The following is an 18,816-nucleotide window of genomic DNA, read 5'->3' as shown; positions in this document are numbered from 1 at the left end:
CTCGACTGAAACAAAAGCTGCTAACCCCACCGTTGGCCCTATCCTCATGACCCTGTCTGACCCTACTCAGCTCTCAAAGGCCCTGCGCTTGTTTCCAAACACCATCAGTATGTGGATTTGGGGCTACGGATTCTAGCTCACATGATCCTTTAGAGGACACACGGATACCATAGCTGGGGATCAGGCAGGCATGAGAGTTAGGGTGCTGGGAGAAGGTGAAAAACTATGAAGACAGGTTTACCAATTCCTAGGGAGAGCTGTGGGGCCATGTTGGATATGCAGCTCCGTCTTACAGATGGGAAAACTGAGGCTCAGATACGTTCTTGACCTGACGTCACTAAGGTAGAAGAAACATGATCCAAACTCTGCTTGGTCCAACTCTGGAGCCTACACTTACCAAGCCTCACAATGGTTTGGCTTGTTTGCTCCCAGGCTGAGCAGATATAAAATATAATTATGAAATAAAATATAAACACAACTTAACTCAAGACATGCCTGCGTCACACTGCCCAAATCTGAGCCCGCTCTCCTCCAGTCCCCGGCCTCCTTCCTCAGTTTTCCCAGAGTCTCGAATGAGGGTTGCAGATCTCACCCCTTCATGAAGCCTCACTGCCTGTTCACCCTGACTGTCCCCCTCTGTGGTCTCCATTCCTGTGCCTCAGGATCCCCCCCCCCCCCCCCCCGTCCCTAAAAAAGCGGCCGACTCAGACATTTAGAGATGGAAGTAGGTTAGCTGGCTGCTGTCTCAGCCTGCCTGGGCCTGGGCCTCACCCCTTCCTGCCTGGGTTCCTTGGGCTGCCACTGCAGGGCTTCGGAGCTCCTGGATAACCCTCGCCAGCCCAAAGGTCAGCAGCCCCAAGTTAGTTCCAGCTCAGCTGACTCTTGGCATCCATTCTCCAGGTTGGCCTTGTGTTAGGGACAATATAAGCAGCCAGAGAGGTAAGTCACCCTCAGCCTCAGGCCCTGCAGGGTCCCTGTTCACACACCTGCTGGGACCATCAACACAGAACCAAAGAACAGTTACAGCCTTGGGCCAGTGAGCCCTCTGGGCGGCTTCAGCCAGGTGCTTCCAGTGGCCTCGTTTCTCCCACCTGTCCCCAGGGACCCTGCACGGATTCCTGTCATTTTTGCCACTTGTGCATAGAAGGAGGTTCAAAGAGGTTGAGGGACTTGCCCAGGGTTGTGAGGGTGGGACGCCCATGGCTGGGATTGGATCCAGCAGCCTGGTTTCCCCCATGGAGTCCTGTAGGGCTGCAGACCCCCAGCTGCAGCAGGCCTCCCCTCCCCCAGGAGCCCCGGCAGCACTCTTGTCCTGCCATTAGCATATCCGAGAGCATCCCTGAAACCCAATTACCAGGAGATGGCTTGGGCCCCAGCCAGCCGGGTGTCGGCTCCAGCTCAGGAATCCAGATCCACAGGAATGAGGGGCTGGGACCTAGGGCAGCCAACGGGGAGAGGAGGGAGCTAGAGCAAGTGGATGGGGTGGGGCAAAGCCAGGCTAGAGACCCCTGTCCATTGCTGTGGGCATCCCCAAGGCTGTCTTGAGCCCTCTGCTTAGCTCTAGGTAGACCCTACTATGGCCAAAGACAGGTGACCTCCAGTGGGCCTCTGCTCTCTGAGGCTTGGCTTTAAAAAAAAAAAAACCTTGGGTGTTTTGGTGGTGATGGTGGTGGTGGTGGTTTTGATTTTTGGGACAGGGTCTCCTGTGGTCCAGGCTGGCTTAAAACTAGCTTTGTAGCTGAGGCCTGAACACATGCTAATTAAAGTGCTGGTGGCTCCATGGGGAAGGGTCTCCACTGTTAACTGGCCTTGAAGTTCTGGTGCCTGCACCTCCTAAGTGCTGGGGTTACAAGTGTGGGCCACCATACTCAACAACACGTGTGGCTTCCTGAGAGGAAGAGTGACTGAAGCTGTCATCTTGCCTTGCCTTGCCAAGAGATGCAGTGGGTCCCATAAGGACAAAGCACAAGGCCCTTACAGATGCTGGCGTCATACTCTGGGATTCCCAGGCACAGAACCATCATGGGAATAAATCTCTGTTCCTTCTAAAAGTCACTCAGCCTCTGGTATTCAATAATAGCAACATTAACAGATCTACCACTGAGCCTGACAAACTCATCCCATGGGCTGGGGCCATACCTTATTTCACAGTATTCTTACCTAACATACAGGAAGGCCTACGTTGAGTCTCTAACACTGCAGAAAACAGGGACAGCGGTGCACTCTGATAAGCTCTGTACTGCGGTGACAGAGGCGGGAAGACCTAGTTTAAGGCCCAGCCTCAACAGCAAACCTACACGTTACAGAACAGCGAGGTGCCCCTCTCTTAGACCACCAGTGCCCTGTAATTACACAGGCTTCTTCTTTGACCTTTTTGCAGACAGTCTTGCTAGATAGCCCAGGCTAGCCTACTGCCTTGCCCTCTCAGGTGCTGGGATGACATATTATTGCTTTTACTGGTTTGGTTTGGTTTGGGTTTCAAGACAGAGTATCTCTGTTAGCCCTACCTGCCCTGGAACTCATGTTATAGATCAGGGTGGCCTCGAACTCAGAGATCTGTCTGCCTCTGCTTCCCGGGTACTGGGACTAAAGGCAAACACCACCACTGTCCCAGATAACAAATTATTATTTATCCAGTTTGGCTGTGTGTGCCCTGCAAAAAGGTTTTCTAGGATTGGTGAGTATCTATCTCGCTCTCCTGTATGTAAGCCCTGGCATTCATTTGGATGGGTTTGTGCTGTCAAGGGGCATGCTCCCACGGAGATAACCCACCATGCAACCCCCATTCTCTCCAGGAGCAGAGGGGTGGCCCAGCCTGGCCTCTTTGCCCACTCCATTTGTCTGCCGGCGTTTCTCTGGGCAGGCTGGCATCTTTAACTTTACTAGTTATTGCCAAACTGCTCTCCAAAGTGGTTGTTTGGATGATCATTTTAAAATATAAATTAGATCGTGTCACTTTCCTGCTTTAACCTCTCAAATAGCTTCCTATTATACTTAGAATAAAATCCATATTCTCTTCCATGAACGCTCGGCTGAATCCTATACTCGCTCCTCCCAATTTCCTGTCTTCCTTTCTCTTCCTCAGATAGGTCTGGCGTGCTTGTGCCGTGCCCCAGGGCCTTTGCACACATGGCTTCCAGTGTCTCACTTTCTCCTAGCTCTGCTTAAATTGGCTATGTCTTATCCAGCAGGTGTCAGTAGAACTGTCACCTCCCTCCAGGAGCCTCCCCTGAGCACGAAAATACCCTCTGCACATCCCTCTTATCACAGTTTATTTCCTTTGCAGTTGACCCCCTGGCCTCACGAAGGCCTCACTTTCTCCTTTGCCTGGTGGGTTATTAGCAGCAGGTGGCCTGTGGCAGGAAGGGCTCATTTGTGGGTCTCAAAGGTTGACATGGGGATGTAGGGTGTTCTTCAGTGATTCAACATTTGCCTAGGAACCTGAGGCCACAAACATCATCCCCAGTAAAACCAAGCCCCCCCAAAGTCTTTAAAATTAAAAATAGTAACTGGTTAGCGTGTATAGCTTACCAGTGAGGAGTGCATGCTGAAGCCAGAGTAGAACCCTTGTTTCCTGACCTACCATTCTGCCTTACTCCGTTGATACAACATCTCTCAGTAAACCTGAGATGACCGGCATCTTCTTGTCTTCATCCCTCACAGTGTGTGGTAACAGGGGTACCTGTGGCCATATCTAGGGGGTTTGGTTTTTTTTTAATTTTTAATTTTTATTTATATGAGAAAATATAAACACTGTCTTCAGACACACCAGAAGAGGGCATCAGATCCCATTACAGATGGTTGTGAGCCACCATGTGGTTGCTGGGAATTGAACTCAGGACCTCTGGAAGAGCAGTCAGTGCTCTTAACTGCTGAGCCATCTCTCCAGCCCCAATTTTGTTATTATTGTTGTTGGTTTGTATTGTTTTGTTTAATGTGAGTTCTAGGGATTTGAACTCAGAGTCATCTCATTCCCAGACAAAACCACCCTTTGCAGACCAAGCAGGCTGATGGCTTATCATTGAACAGACATTGTGTCTGTGTGCTGGGGGGTCTGGCAGCGAAGTGTGCGGACAGAGTGAAGAATGAGGCCCTGGGTCTCAGGGAGGGAGCTCTGGAGAGACCACTGTGACTCAGTTGAGGCCAGAGGGAGCCTGACCAAGGTTCTTCCCTGTGGCCGTGGGGAGCCATGGGAAGTGCTAGAGCCTGGGGCTGGATGGAAGGCTGTGCTGTGCTGTAAGGTAGAACTGGAAGAGCTCCATAGAAGCACAGGGCAGCGCCCCTGTACCCACCCAGTGCAGGCCCCTTGCCTCTTGGGGTTCCATAGGACTCCTTTGTCCCAGGGACAACTTTGGACTCTTATCCAGATGACACCCATAAGCACAAAACACTGTCTATGACTTGGGTCAGACATCCTGCTTCAGAGACTCACCCTCAGAGACTTAGCTGCCCTGTATGGCTGGGAGGGATCCTAGGAGGAAGGGACAAGCAGCCACCCAACTGAGTCCGCACTGCTATTGCTTCTGAACACAGGGTTGTCTGAAGCCAGGCAAGCAGTAAAGACAGAAGAAAGACAGGGGCTGCTTTTTGCAAGGAGAATTCAAGTTAGACAACAAGAAGGACTTTCTCTGCTACTGGAAACAGTTTTGTCAGGGACCCATCTCCTCTTCGGAGCTGATGGCTTTCTGTGGTCACCTCAGGGTTCCCGGGACAAAAACTGCTTAAGGTTGCTCAGTCAAGAAGAGATGATACCTGTTATGTCTGACCCTAATGCTGGGGTCAGCTTGGACATGCCCAGGAGGCCAAGTTCCCTCCCAGTCTTGGCTCTAGGACTTATGTTAAGGGGTTTTAGGGTGGAGGGTGTCAGATGTGCTGTAGGCCATCTAACTACATCCAAGGCTTCTCTGTGGGGATTGAGATGAACTCAGCCTGGCCCTTGCCCTGACAGCACCAGAGTCTCTTGACACGGATGCCTTCCTCTTTGTCCTCCTGATATCCAAGCTCCAGCTCTACTTTGTGGAGGGAGGAGGGAGAAAGGAGGAGGAAAGAAGGAAGAAGAAGAAGGAGGAGGAGGAGGGAGGAGACCTGTGTGGCTGCCATTGGTATGCAGGCCCAGCCTCAGCCCTCAGTGGCCCAGCCTCTCTGCTCAGCTCTTTAAGGATCCCTCCTTGGTGGCAGCCTCGTGGAGGTTGCCTGGCAACACCATCCCACCCCGCCCCATGGCTGGCACTGGCCCTTTTCCCCTCCCCCTTCTCCTATGGCTCCTCACATGCCCAGCCTCAGCGGTATTCTAAGCTTAAAACCTGCCAGGTCCAGCTAGTTGGTTGGAGCACTGATGCCTGGGAGGTGAGGACGTTTAAGTGAGCCCGCCAAGCCAACCCCTAACTCTGGCTCAGCACCCGTAGGTCTGGTGTTCTGAGGCCCAGCAGCCCTTTGCTCTGCCACTTTGTCCCATAGCAAATGAGGGTCTGGAACATGTCTGTGTCTCCTGCCCCAGCTCTGTACTATCAGAACTCTGAGAGGAGGCCCTGAGTTCCTATCAGGAATCCCTCTGACTCTAGGCCCTCCCAGGGTGCCACCTGTGATGGCTTCAGTTGACCTGTGATGCCTGAATCTGCAGAGGGGACCCAGAAGTCTGAGGGAAGGTGTCTGGAGTTCCAGTCCCGGGAAGGTTTTCCTTGGCCCTGATAGCTTAGCTAGGTACTGAGCCTGTGGAGCCCACAAAGCCACTGTGACTGGGACAGGAGGTAGATGGAGCATGTGAGGAGGAGCAGAGAAAACCAACCCCCTCCCCAGAGGCCAGAGAGCCACTATGGCAGAGGACATCACCACAGGCTGGGGCCCGTAGGAGCCTTGGAGTACATAGCCCAGACACTGATATTACCAACCTGTCTTCTCTTCTCCCTGCTGGGGTGATTCGAGGGGGGCCCTCAGGCTTCCTCTGTCTTGGGGTCCTGCCTTTATCTCTCCCAGATAACAGCCCCTTCCCTACTCCCTTTTAGCCTGTCACTTTTCCTCTGCTGCCAAGAGGCATGGCCTCTGATTAGGCACCATCTAGCCCTGATTCTTACACATGCTGGTCTTTTTCAACACGCTGTTCTCTGAGCAGCAGCTCCAATCTGTGTGCTGGACTTGGATGTGTAAATGAGGCTTCAAGGACCATCAAAAGCATGTCCTTTGCTGGGAGTAATGGTCGGAAGGAAGAAGCAGCCCCGAGGGAAAGACTTGGGGTGGGGGTAATGTCACTCAGAGGGGAAAAGGAGGCTCCCATGGGAAGGAAGGTTGTGTGAGAAACTTGGGACTGGCAGCCTCCATTCTGGTCCTTCTGGAGAGACAGGCTGTCAGAAAAATCCTGTCTCCAGCACAAGCCTGTTTTCTGATAGTTTCTGGAGTTTTCTCCCAGCTGTCCCAATGAATGCCCTCACACACACACCAAGACTCTGCCCTGCACACACCCTGATAGTTGAGTTGGGATCTGGACACTTCTGTCCTTGGAACAGTCATTCTAAGTGGTTCCCAGTGGTTCCTGTGTCCCAGTGGTGTTATGATCACAGCTGGCCTTGGGATGGCTTTGTCACTGCTGCCTGAATTGGCTCCGCATGATGACCGTCCTTTTATTTAGCATCAGCAGACAGTGCTGTCCCTGTTGGTAGGCCTATAAACTTGTGGGACATCAGACCCCTGGCTCATATGGCCAGAGGCAAAAGGAGCAAGAGCTCCCAAGGCACTCATCCCAGAATCTAGAGGTCCTGGGCCTAACTCACTGTGACATCTGCTAATTTACTGTGATCCAGGAGGAAGGCATGACTCTATCAGCTACCTGGATTCTGATAAGGGAGGGTGCTGTCTAACAGATAAAAAAGTGGGGTCACGGGGTTGGGGATTTAGCTCAGTGGTAGAGCGCTTGCCTAGGAAGCGCAAGGCCCTGGGTTCGGTCCCCAGCTCCGAAAAAAAAGAACCAAAAAAAAAAAGTGGGGTCACAAAAGGCACAAGAGCCTGTCACAAAGAGAAACTCAATGACAGACCACCAAAGTCAGTGAGGTGGCTCAGTGGGTAGGGGTAGCTGCTGCTAAGCCTAATGACTTGCTGGAAGGACAGACAGACTCTTGGAAGTTGTCCTCTGAGCTCCACACTTGAACCCACACATACAATATACAAACAAGGAAATACTATCGCTGTAGTCCTTGTCCTTCAAGGCTCATGTGGAGGACACTGAGGATGTGGCTCAGTTAGCAAAGTGCTTGCCTAGTGCGTTTGAAGCCTTGGGTTCCATCCCCAGCACAAATGGGGCACGGGGACACACCTGCAATCCCAGTGGGCAGGAGTTCAAGGCCAGCCCTAGTTTGATCTGAAAACAAAACCAAGGACCGTCGTTCAACTGTAACTCTGTGTTAGACTGCTGACCTAGCACTCAGAAGGCCCTGGCTTTCCTTCTCTAGCACAGGAAAGATAGAATAAAACATTTTAATCTCTAAAGCGGTGTTTAGAGGTATTGGTCTCTGGACTACAACTAGGGTTAGAGGAGGTCATAGGACCTTTATGATGGCATTAGTGCCCCCACACCCTTTTTTTTGAAGTTCAGGATGCTCTACCACTGAGCTACACCCCAGCCCCGACTTAGTGGCTTTTTAAGGAGAGAGAAACAGCCAGGTGTGGTGAGGGAGGTGAAGGCAGGAGGATCAGGGGTTCAAGGTCATCCTTGTCTACATAGACAGTTTGAGGCCAGCATGGGCTGTGTGAGGCTATGTCTCAAAGAGAAAACAACACATACAAACAAGAAAGAGAAGGAAAAAAGACATACATTGGCTAGTTTGCTCTGTCTTACCACGTGATATGGTAGAATCATCATAAGCAAGAACACCTACACTAGATGTGCCCTTTCACTAAATAACCTTTTTTCTTTATAAATTACCCAGGCCATGGTATTTACTTATAGCCCCAACAAGGAGAAAGACAAGGAGTCAGGGAGAGACTCGGTGGAGGGGATAACCAGGCTTTGGTTTATGGGCAAGTCATTTGGAAGAGAGAGAGTAAAAAAAGTGGGGCCCTTGTCTCAGGGATCAGTGGGGCTCAACTCAGACAGGAGCCAGCTCAGTGGATGGATCCTGGCCAGCAGCTGCCCCTGGCTTAACCTTCTTCAAGGTCCCCTTGTCCTAGTCCCCATCTTCAGTTGTAGGCCTCATCATATTGGACGTATGCTCTCTGGTTGCTCCTGGATCCCACTCTCTAGGGCCTTATCTTACACTGAGGGTCTTGCTCTCCAAGACTACCCTGAGACTCACACACCACCCCAGTCCTCTACCTTACCGTCTGTGAGAAGCTTCAACCCTCAGTACTCTGCCAACAGGAACTCTTAGCGAAGGGTGGCAGAAGGGAAGCTGCACGGTGGAGCTGAGACCTGGACCAGAAGTGTTGCTGGAAGGTGAGGGCTGGTGTGCCAGCCAGGAGTTCCTGAAGCAGTGTGCATAGCTACCCCATAGCCCATAAGCTCACAAATCCACATAAATGTCCCTGAATGCCCTGGGCATCACTGGAGCTCAGAGAGGCCAGGTCATCAGTGACCATGAGTCTCTGGAATCCCCAGAGAGGAGGTCCCAGGTGATGCTGGGTGAAATGTGCAGTGGGAGAGATCCTATCCTTCCCCAGCCCAGAACAGGCTAAGACTGGCCCAGCCTTGGCTGACAACAGTCTAATAATGCCAAGTCTAGGCAATTCGTGGTATAGAAAACATCTTAGGATCTTTCCTGACTGTCACGTTAGCCCTGGGAAGTCTGTGGTGGCCTCATTAGCATAAGAAATTGGAGGATGGGACAGTGCTGAGGGTCACTGGCTGCTGCACAATCTGTGGAACTGAAGCCACACCCCCACCCCTAAGAGGGTAAGTGGTGGCTGAGAGGCTGGGGAGAGGAGGCTGCGGACAGGGCCAGGCTGACCTTGGTGCCTGGTGGGAGGGCCTACTCTGAGCTGCAGGACTGCAGGACGTTGTTCTGGTTATTGTTCCTCCCCAGTGGAGGAACTGGGGCTTGGAGAACTCAAGGCTGAAGTCACCAAGTGTCACTAGGTGACTGCTGTCAATGCTGAGAGCCCCGCTCCCAGGACTAACTCTATCCTTCACCATCATCCTGTGTCCTCCTGTAGCCTAGAACACACTGTGCTTCACCACGTGTTTGTGGACTGAACAAACTATATTCACTGATCTCAGCTGCCATCTCACTGTCCTGGAGTTACAGTCTTTGGTTGATGCCCCACTTCTCCCAGAGTGAAGTTCCTACATAGTCCATAGGTCTGTGCACACCAGCTTGGTGGTCCCTGTCAACCTCTTCCCTCATGGTCTTCCTGACTCTGATCCCCAGCTCCGACCAAGAGTTCTTCCTCAGTGGCACCTGGGTATTCTCACTATGGCATTCATCTCTGCAATGGGCGGCAGGAGCTGCACCTGATCTGCAATCCTTCTCCTGCCCGCCACCCCTAAACCCCAAGCCCCAGGAGAACAGCCACTGTTTCTAGGAAGTTTTCTGGTGTCACAGCTGACTTGGCCCTAGTCTCTGGGTCACATGGAGAAACCTGTTTCAGATAGCTCTTGTCCAGGGATGACTATGTCCTGGGTAACCTTTCTGGAATCCCAGCTTTGAATCCAGTGCAACCTGGTTCATGGTGGTCTCCCTGGTGTCCTAGCTGGTACCCAACAGAGTGAGCTTCCCTGAACTGTGTGCAGGAGATCCTGCTAAGCCAGTTACAGTTCATCAGCGGGAAGGAACATCACATAACCATTAAAGCCACAATTGGGAAGGTGATATTTTGATATCTAAGTGTGATATGTCAAGTCAAGCCCCATCCATACTATCCACCTCAGTACAAGGCCAAATGCTTGCTTGGCACCAGCCTGGTGCCTGGCATGGGGTGGCAGGGAGGGGAAGGGGGGTTGTTTTAGGAAAGGAGGAAGACACAATTTCTAAGCCACATGCTAAGAGACACAATGGAGGAATAGTGGAGATGGAGCCCTGGAGCCCCGAGTCCATCTGGGGGTCTAGGCAGGTAGAACGGAAACCACAGTTCTGTGAAAATTATGGCCAGCTTTGTGCCTGGACGAGCCCGGAAGGGAAGCTGTTGACGCCACAGGATGGTGGCATTGTGGGTGATTTTTTTCCCCTTCCTTTATTGTTGGTATAATGCTGTTTGGGCGATAAATAAAAATTGGGAGGAAAAAAAATAGCTGTTCAGTGAATTGAGTACAAACCCAGGGAGGGAAGGAAGAAAGGGAGCTGGGAGGTGAGGAGGAGAGGTGGGAAGGGGCAAAGACTGCTGGGGAGGGGTTAGACAAGGCTTAGTGACACAGGCAGCTTTAGACAGGCAGTTTGCCATCCCTCAGGAGCAAGGGAAAGAAGTACAGATTGGGCTGGGCTTCTGGAAGGTCCTAGAGTTGGGGTGGTGGGATGCGAGACGTTGGAGTGGGTCTGCAGGTAGGGTCCTAGACAGATTATGGAGGTCTAGGGATGGGTCCGGGAGCTGTGGGGAAGATTCACAGGTAGTCTAAGCAGAGTTGAGGACTCACCCAGAGTAGGTAGCACCCAAGGGGAAAACTAAGTCTGTAAGGGACCACCCAGTTCTGTCACAAGGTCTGCACGGCGTAGGTGAGGCTGGGCACAGAGATGTTAGTGTTCCCAAGGCTTCGTATGGGTACTTTCCCTGCTAAATAACTGTCTAGTTCATCCATCCCTGCGTCCCCAGGGCACATACAACTTTCCCTTAAACGACGTCTGTCAGCCCCGCCCCCATCCTCCTCAACCTTCCAGGAGCCTAGGGGCTAATGCTCCCATTTTATACTCAGGACACAGAGGTTTAGAGGATAGCTAAGTTGTTCAAAGGCCAGCCATTTGGGGAAGGGGGTCCTACTCAAAGAAAAGCAAAGAATTTAGAGAGGGCTTGTGCAGGAGGGACTCAAGTGAGGGGAGGGTTGTCTGAGCAGGGAAAGGGGCACCTGGCAAGAAGGAATGGGGTTACCTGAGCACGCAGAGTAGGTGGGTTCTGTTTGTGAATGAATGTTCGAGTGGACGGACGAATGAATGAATGAATGGACAGATGAATGAGTAGGTGCTGAGAGGATCGATGTAGGGGGAGGAGACGCCTGAGTCAGAACCCCTTTCTCTTGCCATCCTCCTTCTAGCCCTTGAGACTGGTGTTGGGAGCCTCCCTCCCCCTAGTCCCTAGGGGGGACCAGCTCCCCAACTCGTCCTCCCCCACCCCCATCCCAGACATTTTGGCAGAGGCTAGGAGGAGGGGGACGCACGGACGCCGTTTCTCCCGGGCTGGGCCAGAGTCCCCGCGCGGCGGCGCAGCCTCCCGCTCCGGGTCCCGCCGGCCAGTGCGCAGCGCGGCGCCCCCGCCCCCGCCCCCGCCGCCTTCTCCCCGCCCGCCGCCTCCCTCTCCGCTCCCTCCCTCCCCGCTCCGCGCTGCACGCACAGCCCCGCCGCCGCCGCCGCGAGGGGAGAGGCGGCCGCACAGCCTGCTTCCCCGCGCCCTGCTCGCCGCCGCCGCCGCCGCCGTCACCGCCGCTGCCCTCGCCCCGCTGAGCGCACAGCCCGGGCACACGCACCCAGCCGCCGGGCGCCACCCCGCGCACTCCTCCCGCCGCTTCGCTGGGCAGATGCGCCGCCGCGCGCCCCGCGCCCCGGGCCCGCCACAGAGCTCCGTCGCGCGCCGGGGGCTCCTCTCCCCGGCCCCCCTGGGTGCCCTCCGGCTGGGGCTCCCGCCCGCTCCTTGGAATAACCCCTGAGGCTCCAGCCGTCGCCGCAAAGTTTCCCGAGGAGACCCGCCTCCCCGGCCGCTACGCAGGTAAGGCAAGCTGCGCGGGCCGGGGGTCGGGACAGGGCGCTGGGGCGTGCGGGGCGGGGGCCGCGCTGCACGCATCGGGCCGGATCGCGCCGCCGGAGTCGGTCCGGTGTGGTGGGGGACGTACAGTTTTTGGGATTCGGGGAGTAGGGGGTCGGGAGTCAAGAACCCAGAGCGGGTGATGCTGGCCCGGCCGCCGGGAGGCGCGGGGTTCGCGGCCCGCGGCTCCTTTCCCCTGAGCGGAGGCTGGAAAGGGCGGGGGCTCGCTTGCAGCCCCAAGCCGAGCCCTGGCTGTGCCCGGGGGATGGCAGCGGGGCCCGCGGGGGCCGACGAGCTGAGCAGGTCGGTCCCAGCTCCTGCCCCGCACCCGGGAAAAGGAGGGTGAGGGGCGAGCTTGGCGAGGGCAGCGGGCCGGCCCCGGCGCCGCGTTCCCGTCCCCACTAGCCGCGTGAGTCACGGTTAGAGCGAGGTTTTATTTTTAAAACGACTTCAAGGGGGGCATAGGCAGCCTCCAACTTCCCTCCCTGCGCGCGCTGTGGACTGGCAGCCTGGTGCCGGCGGGGGCTGAGACTGTGCACCTGGCGGCTGCAAAGGTGGAACGGAGGGACTAACGGGCTGGGGGCACAGCGCAGGATCCCCCACCTCCCAGCTCCCTAGACAAGGCGGCAATAGACCGCGAGCACGCCCCTCCTCGTGGGGATCCGAGGCCCAGGGGCGGAAAGCTGGGGAGCGTTGCTGCCCAGCTGCAGGGAGCCGTGGTTGATCAGAGCTCTCTGAGGAGGACAAAGTTGTGAAGCAGCGACATCAGGGAGCTGCTCCAGGCTTCCTGGGGCCCCGGGAGGGCTTCCAAGCTCTCCCGGGCATATGGTTAAGAGAGAACACAGCTCAGCTGGGGTGTGCCAGGCCCTGGAGGCCCAAGTGAGAGGTCTGATATGAATAAATAAAGCCAAGGCACAGGAACAGAGGTGAGGGGTGACAAGGTCCAGCCTTGTCTCATCTCCGTTCTTGCATCCTTTGGGGGATGAAGACCAGCCCCACCCTTTTCCATGCCTAGGTAGCTTAGGAGTTGGGGGAAGGTTGTCTCGATGGGAGCGTGGGTGTACGCAAAGCAGGACCTAGGACCTCTGAGTCTCCTGGAAGAGGGATGTGGGCTGGGGCTCCCCTCCCTGCAAGCACGGGGGAAGGCGGCTGCACACAGGGGCTCCAGGCTCAGGTTTCTGGAGTTGAAAGCCAACTGCGTGTCTTCCTGCCAGCCCCAGGAGGAGAGGCACAAACATCACCTGTCAGCTGGTGCCTGCCGTGGGCGACTGCTCAGGGCTTCCTCCGAAGGTTTAAAATGGAAATGGCCCAGGCTGCCAGGGCCAGTCCCTGGGAGGAGATGCTGCCTGACTGGGTTGGCTGTGAAGGGTCCCTGGGAGGTCTAGGGATGTGGGGTAGGAAGAGCTGAGATCGACAGGGCTACAGGCCAGGCGGGAAGTGAGACAGGCTTGCTTTTTGAGTGTATGCATGTGGGGGAGGGGGAGTGGAGGAACTAGGCATGCATATCCCACCTTGCTTCTCTGAAAGATTATAGGCAAAACCTCCCAGGAGACTGGAAGGCAGGCAGGCTGTGCTCAGCAGCCCACACGCAGAGATGATGGCCATCCTGACCTCACTTAGTCCATGTGGCTACTTGGGTCCATATATCACACTCTACCTTGCAAGTCCTCCCTCTGTGTGCCTCGGTGTTTCTGTCCTGTTACAGATGGCTGCTATAACTACTCCTTAGACCTCAGTGGAGAACAGGGGCTACTTTGTAACATGCATGTGCACTTGCTACAAGTCTTTAATGGCCCTGCTCTTTGGCTCAGGGGTCTGCAAGGGCAGAATGTATAGAGATATTGGCAGTTTAAGGGGTCATACTCCTCCATACAGCTAGCTTCATGTGGGCTTTTAGCAACTGTGTCTCCCTCAGAGTCCCTCAGGGTCCGTCCCCCCCAGATCCACTCAGGTTTTTTTTTTTTTTTTTGGTTCTTTTTTTCGGAGCTGGGGACCGAACCCAGGGCCTTGCGCTTCCTAGGTAAGTGCTCTACCACTGACCTAAATCCCCAACCCCCACTCAGGTTGTTTAAGAAGAGGTAGTAGAGGCAGGAGGGCCACGTCTGCATCATTTCACCTGTGCCCAGGCTATGCAGGCAGGGGCTTGGCCTGGAGACTCACAGAGCTGAGTCCTAGTGACCTAGCCTATGCTGCTTGCTATACTATTTGCCCCAGGTCTGTGGCCTCCCTTCTGGGAACCCACCTGCCAAGAAGGGTATAGCTATGACCTGTGGGGAGGGATGAGCATCATGACTCAAAAATGAGAGAGCAGGGCAAGACAGTGTGCCAAATGACTGGGAAAGAGGTGCTAGGTAAAGTCGGCCAGAGAGGGACTGGAGCCTCTGGTGGACCAGACTCCTCAGGTGTCTTAAGAGACAGGCAGACCTCGAGAAGGCTGCTGCTAGCAAAGGCCCAGTGCTATGGCTGATGTAAAAAGGCAGATGCTTAGCAGGGCGTGGTGGTGCCCGCCTTTGATCCCAGCAGAGCCTCATGAATCACTGAGTTTGAGGACAGCCTGGTCCACAAAGGGGATTTCAGGACAGCCAGGGCTCCACAGAGAAACCCTAAAAAAAAAAGGGTCACTGCTTTGCTGCAGGGAAATTGTGGTGACCAGACCTCTTGAGGTAGTTGGGCATAGCCACCTTCTCCTGTGCAGATACTATGCAGGCAAGTGGCACCAGGCAGCCACAGTGCCAGGGAGCTGGGCAGGGGTTTCATTGCATGCCCCTTAGGACTTGGGGACTTGTTGGCCACCCCTTTCCAGTTAGCTCTGACACTCTATCAGGCCTGCAAAGTGGCCTGTTCTTGGAGGTGGGGCTTGCAGGAGCTGTGCCAGGAGGTATCCTACTGAGCTGGCTCATCCCAGGGTCTGGAAATGACATCAAACATCTTGTCATCCCAGGGCATCATGTTTTGGGGAGCTAGGTGGTTTCTGGGAAGGACCCTTTGCCTGGCCAGATGGCCTTCAGCAAGACTGACCTTTGTGGGCTTGGGCTTCCTCACCTGGGAAGTGAGGCAGTAATGGAGCCTGTTTTGGGGCAGCCACTGTGAGGGTGAACCCTGGAAGTCTCCAGCAGAGTTCATGCTTAGCAACTTGAGTCCCTTGTAGTCTGCTCCCACCTTCGCTGTGGGCATGTACTTACTGCTTCTTAGGCCTTGGAGAAGCAGGCAGGACTGCTAGGTCCCTATCACAGTCACCAATGCCTCCTGATATCAGGGTTCTCTACACCAGTACCTCCTGGTCCAAGTGACAGTGGGAAGATCCAAGGCCACAGGAGGAGTTTCAACTTGAGGCACATCGTGAGCTGTGCTGTATGAGAGACAGGGTGGGCATGGTCCTGAGGTAAGGAGACTTTGCCAGTCTGAGCTTCCCAGGAGGGAAAGCCCAGGGCTTTGGATATGGGGTAGTATGACCCTCAGTCCTGGCTTTGTTCTTGGCCCTCTATGTGACACTGTCTGGGCTCTGTCTATGTGACTCTGTCTGTCTGGGCATACCTCTCCTAGAACCCAGACTGCCCCATCAGTTCTGACTCTGTCCTGGGCCTGGGTAGTTGGATTCTGTCATTTGCTGTAAAGAGGGGGTCACCCAGTATTGGCAAGGGCTTGGGAGAGGCAGCCTGGATGGCCAGGGTTGACAAAGGAAACAACGGTCCTTCTACCTTGCTCCCTACTCCCGGCGGGCTTGGTGTTCCCTGGCAGCAGCTGGACAGCAGGGTCCAGGGTGGTTGTGTCTGCAGGCCTGTGTTTGCCTGTGTGCTGGGTAGCTTTGTTTGTGACTTGCCTTTGGCCCCCAGAGCCCAGCTGCTCCCCAGGGCCAGTCACTCAGCAGATGATGTCAGGATCCTGGGGCTTCCACTTGCTCCCTGGAAAGATATTTGTTGTATTTACTACAGCCCTGGCTCTGGGACTCCCACCATGGCGTTTGTGGGTGTGTCCTCAGCAGAGGCTGAGGTGGTGGACATGGGGGGAGGACTTAGAAGAGGTCCCAGGGGAAGGGACATTGAGAATAAGACACATCCGTCTTATTCAGTTTGTATTCCCTTCTTTCCAGCTTGTTCCTTCATGTGTTCATCCACTTATGAGAACTAAGACTAGCCAGGTTTAGTTTTGGGCTCTTGGACAAGAGTCCAGAACAAAAGCAGTTCTGTCCCAGCCCTCAGGAGGCAGAGGCAGCGGCAGGTAGATCCCTGTGAGTTGGAGGCCAGTCTGGTCTACATAGCTAGTGTCAGGCCAGCCAAGAGCTACAAAGTGAAACCCCTCCTCCTCCTCCTCCTCCTCCTCCTCCTCCTCCTCCTCCTCCTCCTCCTCCCCCCCTTCTCTTCTTCCTCCTCCTCTTCCTCCCCTTCTCTTCTTCCTCCTCCTCTTCCTCCTCCTCTTCCTCCTCCTCCTCCTCCTCTTCCTCCCCTTCTCTTCCTCCTCCTCTTCCTCCCCCTTCTCTTCTTCCTCCTCCTCCTCCTCCTCTTCCTCCCCCTTCTCTTCTTCCTCCTCCTCCTCCTCTTCCTCCCCCTTCTCTTCTTCCTCCTCCTCCTCCTCTCCCTCCTCCTCCTCTTCCTCCCCCTTCTCTTCTTCCTCCTCCTCCTCCTCCTCTTCTTCCTCCTCCTCTCCCTCCTCCTCTTCTTCTTCCTCCTCCTCTCCCTCCTCCTCTTCTTCCTCCTCCTCCTCCTCCTCTTCTTCCTCCCCCTTCTCTTCTTCCTCCTCCTCCTCTCCCTCCTCCTCTTCTTCTTCCTCCTCCTCTCCCTCCTCCTCTTCTTCCTCCTCCTCCTCCTCTTCTTCCTCCCCCTTCTCTTCTTCCTCCTCCTCCTCTTCCTCCTCCTCCTCTCCCCCCTCCTCTTCTTCTTCCTCCTCTTCTTCTTCCTCCTCCTCTCCCTCCTCCTCTTCTTCCTCCTCCTCCTCTTCTTCCTCCTCCTCTTCTTCCTCCTCCTCTTTCTTTTTTTAAAGTAAACAAAAAGGTGGTCCTAAAGCTGGGTCCTAAAGCTGGGCACCATAGTGCGCGTCTGTAATCCTATCACTTGGGGAGCTGAGTCAGAAGGGTTTCAGAAGACTCCAGGCAGCATGGGCTACTTAGTTCAAGGTCAGCCAGGACTACACAGTGAGCCCCTATCTCAAAACAGTGATAAGAGCAAAACCCTGTACCCCTGGGCAGCTGGCAGCCAAGTGTGGGGGTCAGACCTCAGCCACACACACCCTCCCACCTGGAAGGCTTGGGTGGAGGAGGCTTTTGGAGAGGATGTGTCTGGAGAAAGACAGGTAAGGTGAGTCACCAGGAAGGACAGGAATGAGAGACTTATGGGCAAAGGGACTCAGGGCTGTCCTAAGGCAGATGACCTCAGGTCTTTGCACGGGGACTGGAACTGATGGCTTGTCTTCTTGATCTTCCTGTCTGGGGATACCCAGGCTGGCCCATTTAGGGCTTCAGCCTGATGGGTTCCCTCTACTGAAAGCTGTGTCTGTGTTTGCACAGTGATGGGCTGTCTAGGGCCTGCTGGGCTTCTTCATGACAAGGGCAGTGGCCATGATACAGAGTTAAGGCATCTGGTGATTAAGGGGCTTCCAGGTAGGGGCTGGGGGTGCTGGGCCAAGAAGTGGGGCTTGGGGGGGGCTTAATTCGAACGATGAAGGGGTGAAGGCACCAGGGAGGAGGTCTTCTGAGGTACCAGGCCCCAGCTGTGCAGGGCTCAGCTAACCACTAGGGGACACTGCCTCCCAAGCAGAGCACAGAACTCAGACTGGGGGCCCAGATGCATCAGGCTTTGTGGTGAGCAGCAGGGAGGGTGGGAGGGCTTTGTAACAGAGGCTGGGGTCACGAGGCACTAGCCCTGGCTGCTCCTGCCTAGGAGGCTGAAGACGATGCTCTGTGGCGGCCGTTTTTTTTTTTCCCACTCCCTTTTCCCTCCTTCTGCCTGAATTAATCGTTGGCACCAGATTACAACAGATTTAGCAAACTGAGAGAGAGAGAGAGAGAGAGAGAGAGAGAGAGGGAGATCGTTCACAAGAGAAGGAGAGAAGAGAGAGGGGGATGACTTAGAAGGAAATGGCATTTATCTCCAGAAGCGAATTGCTCTAGTCGAACCTGTCCCCACAGCCCTCCACTTTCCACCCCTCCCCCACAGGCGACGCCTGGGAAGTGTCCTCAAACACTGCTGCTGGGTGTGGGCGCCAGGATGGGCTTTTCCTGGGGGCAGTGTTCCAAGGGCTGCCTGGAGGAGCAGGGAGGATGGGGCAGAGCAGGGTCCTGGGTGTCATGCTCACTGCTGGCTCTCAGGGTTCTAGACAAGGCTGTTGAACCTTAGGCTTCTGTGCGTGACCTGCCTGTGGTGAGTTCAGGGTATGCCAGCAGACTGACCTGCCCAAGGGACCCACGACCCTGGGTTCCATGTGGGACCTGTCCAGCGGCATCATCCTACCCCAGGGGAGTGGCAGGTTGCAGAGGATCATGGGAATGTAGCTGAACTGAAGTTATCTGGTCTAGTTAAAGTATGGGGTGGGATGCAGTGGTTCTTGTCACTGACCTGGGTGACTGAGTAGGGGTCAGTGGGATCCAAGTGAGGTTCCCTTCCACCCTTGTTCCTTTTCTCAGGCAGTATGTGGGTGGAGTCTGGTTAAGTCCCAGGCCCCTGGCCAGGTCGGAGCTCAAGGCAGCTGTGCCCAGGTTTACATTTCTCCAGTGAACACGCTTGCCTTTACATGCAGTGAACACGCTTGCCTTTACATGCAGGCTCTTGCATTCACTGGAGCATAGGACTCTCCCAGGCTGCCTTCCCCGAGCCATCCTGAGCCAGCTCTGGAGGGTGAGCCACCTCTCTGCCCGCAGGTCACTGCTGCCCCCCGGCCCTCACTGGCTTGCCCTGGATAGTGATGGTCTTTGTACCTGGGGCCTGTCACTGGAGTGGTGTTGAACACAAAGGAACA

At 54.9% G+C, this 18,816-nt stretch overlaps 2 protein-coding genes across 4 annotated transcripts in view; one reads left to right on the top strand and one right to left on the bottom strand.

The window, feature by feature from the left end:
* Macrod1 (mono-ADP ribosylhydrolase 1) overlaps positions 1-18,816 on the bottom strand; it is a 140,743-nt gene that overhangs the window by 22,095 nt on the left and 99,832 nt on the right. Inside the window, exon 4 of one of the 3 annotated variants that reach the window (XM_087617915.1) lies at positions 1,107-1,435. The exons of the other annotated variants lie outside the window; for them this stretch is intronic. Within the exon in view, the coding sequence (XP_087474041.1) occupies positions 1,122-1,435 (314 nt within the window). The 3' untranslated portion in view covers positions 1,107-1,121. Of the gene's footprint in view, positions 1-1,106; positions 1,436-18,816 lie in introns of those variants that run through there. 3 annotated transcript variants of the gene reach the window in all.
* Flrt1 (fibronectin leucine rich transmembrane protein 1) overlaps positions 11,448-18,816 on the top strand; it is a 73,147-nt gene continuing 65,778 nt past the window's right edge. The window contains 1 exon segment of the mRNA NM_001109160.2: positions 11,448-11,832. The gene's annotated coding sequence lies outside the window, so the exon portion shown is untranslated.

This window comes from Rattus norvegicus, chromosome 1, assembly GCF_021556685.1.
Source record: "Rattus norvegicus strain SHRSP/BbbUtx chromosome 1, alternate assembly SHRSP_T2T, whole genome shotgun sequence".
NCBI classification, from domain to species: Eukaryota; Metazoa; Chordata; class Mammalia; order Rodentia; family Muridae; genus Rattus; species Rattus norvegicus.
Note: the sequence above shows the minus strand (reverse complement) of the source record. Positions and strands in the feature narration are given on the sequence as shown.